This window comes from Aplysia californica, unplaced genomic scaffold (genome assembly GCF_000002075.1).
Source record: "Aplysia californica isolate F4 #8 unplaced genomic scaffold, AplCal3.0 scaffold00013, whole genome shotgun sequence".
NCBI classification, from domain to species: domain Eukaryota; kingdom Metazoa; phylum Mollusca; class Gastropoda; order Aplysiida; family Aplysiidae; genus Aplysia; species Aplysia californica.
The window spans coordinates 27405-32404 of NW_004797283.1; the positions used below are offsets into that span (position 1 = coordinate 27405).

A 5000-nucleotide genomic window follows, 5' to 3' on the forward strand; every position below is an offset into this window, starting at 1 on the left:
TCTGTCTGTCTGTCTGTCTGTCTGTCTGTCTGTCTGTCTGTCTGTCTGTCTGTCTCTCTCTCTCTCTCTCTCTCTCTCTCTCTCTCTCTCCTCCCCCTCTCTCTCTCCAGTAAACAAACAAACAAACAGACAGACGAAAAAATAAAGGAAAAAGAAAAGACAATTACGGCTCTTTATTTTCGTTCCTCCGATACACCCAGCAGACCAAAGACTTCTCCTGGCAGTTCCCGTCTTTTTCAAGCTCCCCGTAAATGACGTAAGGAAGCTCGTACAAAGTGGCAACTCGGAGAAAGGCTCTTTTTGGCTTTCCACTCGGGGGAATGGAAGCTCCCCCTGGCCAAGTGATGTCATCCATGATCAGACCGTGTCGCTTCCATCGGCCAACCTGTGATAAAAACATGTACTTTATACTGTCTTTTTCTTTTTCTTGGTAAGTGATTTACGGTACTTGCAACACAATAAGGTCATATAAGATTAAGAGGTGTCACAAGAGAGTAACACGGAAAAGAAGGAGGGGAGATAAAGGCAATAGATGTTTGATAGGAAAGAAGAAGCAAACCACACCAGAGCACCCGCCAACCACCCACCTGTACGGTTTAACACGCACATAGCGAACATTATACACATAGCAAACACACACATGGTTCAGAGACCTGGAGGCTCCCAGTATCAGCAGCAGCAGAGGAACTGCAGAGCTTCATAAATGGATATCTAAGAAGGATAGTGGGGATCAAGTGGTACGATCGAGTCACAAATGCTCGACTGTGGGAAAGAACAAGCCAAAGGCCAGTAAAGGAAGACATACAGGTGAAGAAATGGAACTGGATTGGGCACACCCTGAGGAGACCCCCGACAAGCATCATCAGACAGACTTTGACGTGGAATCCACAAAGAAAACGTAAAAACGGAATACCAAAGATGGCATGGAAGCGAGCGGTACAAACGGAAATGGAAAAGGCGGGGGCATCATGGAAACAGCTAGAAAAAGGATGCACAGGACAGGCTTCGCTGGAGAAATGTTGTTGATGGCCTATGCTCCACTGGGAGTTAAAAAGGGCGAGAGAGAAACACGCTCATAGCGAAACATGCGTACAATAATAGAGATAGCATAATTTGTGTAGCGCAAATCCCCGCTCAACAGCAAGCTCCATGCGCTTCGCATTCTATACTATTCTATTACCCCAGCAGACCTGAGAGCACTCGGAAACAACCTCAACTTCCTTGGAAGCATACAATGCAAGCTGCCATTTATGGGTGCTAAAACACTAACATACTGACAAGATCTTTATGACAAAGAGGCACGTAGCGAACACACACAAAGGGAACAGACATATCGCAAACACATTGTTGTTCTCAATTCTCTTCAATTTGACGAGCGCCTGATCTAACCGCGATGGTGTGTCTTTAGACCACTCCCAAAGGGGAGATATTAACATGTTCTCATGCACAGTAGAATCGTAAATGGGCTGATTTATCAATGCCCCGCTCATTCTGTGCCGGAACATCATAGGGGGAAGAGCTTCTTTTTCTTTCCTTTTCCTTACTATCGCCATTTTTCCTCTACCACTTTTGTCTGTTTGTCACACTCTTGTGACCCACTATTTCTGGGGTGCCTTGATAGTCGAAGCAGACTTTGTGCTGTCGAGGCTAGAGAGGTGAGCAGAGTAAGCCTGATTCCCCATTTGGACTTCTCTGTTAGTTGGCATCTACCCTTTGGCGCTCATATGACCTAATGCAGTTGCGAGCGCCGAGCCTGCAAGATGGCGCTCCCGCCAGCTGCTGCCGAGAGATGTCAGTCTACCAACTGACAACCAAGACGACAGTTGACACTAGGGATGTCAGTCTACCAACTGACAAACCAAGACGACAGCTGCAGAACGCGTCGACCCGCCAGGAATAAAAGGACAGTTGAGTTCCTGGGTGCTGTCGGCATTGCTGACCGTGAATGACGCCACAACGCCAGAAGAGAGAGAGAGAGAGAGAGAGAGAGAGAGAGAGAGAGAGAGAGAGAGAGAGGGAGAGAGAGAAAGAGAGGGGGGAGAGACAGAGAGAGACAGAGAGAGAGAGAGACAGACAGAGAAAGAGAGAGAGAGAAAGAAAGAGAGAGATAGATAAATTGAGAAAGAGAGAGAGAGAGAAAGAGAGAGAGAGACAGAAACAGAGACAGAGACAGAAACAGAGACAGAGACAGAGACAGAAAGCGCCGTAAAAACCTTACTAAAATCAAACCAACTGTGATGACTCGCGACAGCGTGCCCTCAGCTCTCCACTTACCTCCTTCCACCTCGTCCTTTTCTTTCCCGCGTCCACAAACGGCTGCAGATTCAGGATGAGAACCTCGGTCCTCTTGAGTGTGCCGTTGGAGTTGAACCGGATCTGAGGCTCGTCTCGAATACTCACGTTGCGCATGTAGCTAGTGGACGGGGACATGGGAGGTTAGGGAGGGAATTTTACGTCTCTTTCAAGAACACAGTAGTAATAATAATAATAATAAATAGCATTTATACTGCGCATTTCCATTTCCTAAAAGATGCTCAATGCGCATTACAATGAAAAAGACATCACATCTTAAAAATTAATCGACACAAATGTGTACGTAAAACAAAGTATTATACATATAATATAAATGCATATGTGTTAAAATTTATACCAGAAAAACAGTCTCGCAGTGAGGTTGAAAATGTGTTCACTAAAAATATACAATGCAATATACATTCACGAACAGTCAAAATACCGTTGAAACGTGAGTAACTAGATACATTCATTAAAACATTAATTCTATACAGATAGAAAAACATTTCCGTTCTATCTCTCTCTCTCTCTCTCTCTCTCTCTCTCTCTCTCTCTCTCTCTCTCTCTGTCTGTCTGTCTGTCTCTCCCTCTCTCTCTCTCCCTCTCTCGCTATCTCTCTCTTTTCTCTCTCTTTTCTCTCTCTTTTCTCTCTCTATCTCTCTCTTTTTCTCTCTCTCATTCTCACTCGCTATTAGTAGAAGTACAACACGCACAGAGATAGGTATCATGACTCTTTCTAGTCAAGGCCAATCAAATTTTAATCTCTTTCAGTGGTGATGATGGCATTAATGATAACAACAACAACAACAATAACCACAACAACAACAGCAACAACAACAACAACAACAACGACAACGACAACAACAACAACAACAACAACAACAACAACAACAACAACAACAACCACAACAACAACAACGAAAATAACACCAACAGCGTGATGATCATGATAATAATAATCATAATAATAATAATCATAATAATAATCATAATCATAATAATAATAATAATAATAATAATAATAATAATAATAATAATAATAATAATAATAATGATAATAATAATAATAACTATCTCGACTCTCCTGGGAAACAACACAGCAGTTTGAGGTAACCCTCATGAGAAGGCACACATTCTGACTTAACAAACATCACCAAAAATGCAGAGAAACATTTATTAAACATTAATAGTAAACTCTGGTAAGACTAAGATATGAACTTGAGTGGCCTGCATTATATTTCAGTGTCAAGACGAACCTTTATTTATTGTCGCCCCGAAAGAACCGACAAGAATATCCTGGCAGGGAAGTTGTAAAGTTTTTCAATATAACAATTTTGTTGATCTCGTTGTGGTAGACTTGTTGGCTTCAAAGGAGACACTTGGTGTATTATAAAAGGTGTTTTTAAGGACAAGTGGGCTGACCCAGATTTCGGGGGTTTCCAGAAATCTTGACGCACACCAAAAGTGGACATTTCTCTACCTATTGGAGAAGTCTGGTTTCCTTGGTGAGTATACCGGTATTTGTTTAGTTATAGAGAAATGTCTCCTTGTGTTTTAAAGAAACTGAACAAGGGGCAAAAACTTTACCTTCGATTTTCTAAAATCAGCACTTTTCGGGATGGCCCTCTTGTGCTTAAAAGCCACCAAATGTATACGCGAAAATAGTCATAGTATGGACGTTTGGGTTGGATTCTGGAATAGGACAGCTATTGCTGATTGAAAATGTGCAATAATATACCATAAATTGAAAACAATTTCACAGTTCAGAAAAGACTGCTATGCACAGAGTTCCCCAAGTCGTATGGATACGATAGTAAAACACAACGTACGGATCAACAATGACATTCATCGGACACGGACGTTCTCAATGTAGAGAGAGAGAGAGAGAGAGAGAGAGAGAGAGAGAGAGAGAGAGAGAGAGAGAGAGAGAGAGAGAGAGAGAGAGAAAGAGACAGAGACAGAGACAGAGACAGAGACAGAAATAAAATCTCACTCACTCGTAAAGCACATGTCCATCTGCCCAGTAGGGCGGTTTGTCAGAGTCGCAGGTGAACTCCGGGGGTATGGTCATGTTGGTCATGGAGGCTGGCCGCTGGGCCATGTGCCACAGGGCGTTCAGCCAAGTCTTCACCCCCACTCGTAGGACATGCTTCATGGCGTCTAGCTCGCTCTCGTAGCTGATTCCTGTATGGGGAAAGTGCCGAAAAATGCTGTTTTGAGAAAATCGAAGGTAACGTTTTTGCCCCTTGTTCAGTTTCTTTAAAAGACAAAGAGAGTTTTCTCTATAACCTAACACATATACACACCAATGAAACCAAAATTCTTCTATAGGTAAGACAATACCCACTTTTGGTGTAGGTCAAGATTTCTGGAAACCCCTAAAATCTGGATTAGTCTGATTGTCCAGTTATAGTGTACGTGTTTATTTTTATGCCCAATCGACACAATTTGTAATCAGCAGCTTGCTCTGTATGCTTCATGGCGTCCAGCTCTCTCTCGTAGTTGATTCCTGGGTGGGGGGGGGGGGGGGAGGTATAATATAACTAGCTGGGCCCCCTTTCGATGAAAGGAATGATCGGTGCATTAACATCAACTGAAAGTCATTGGCCTACTATATTTACACTTTACTGGAATGGAGCAGTAAATCTTGAGAGAAGCAAAAATTAAGAAGGTTTAGATGTAGTTGTAGTGTTGTATAGATTGCAAAT

The 5000-nt window shown here is 42.8% G+C and overlaps 1 protein-coding gene across 1 annotated transcript in view; it reads right to left on the reverse strand.

The window, feature by feature from the left end:
- Window positions 1-5000, reverse strand: part of LOC100533244 (NR2) — a gene marked incomplete at its 5' end in the record, with an annotated part of 58764 nt that overhangs the window by 20284 nt on the left and 33480 nt on the right. Inside the window, 3 exon segments of the mRNA NM_001204556.1 lie at window positions 170-385; window positions 2275-2413; window positions 4290-4476. Of these exon segments, the coding sequence (NP_001191485.1) occupies window positions 170-385; window positions 2275-2413; window positions 4290-4476 (542 nt within the window).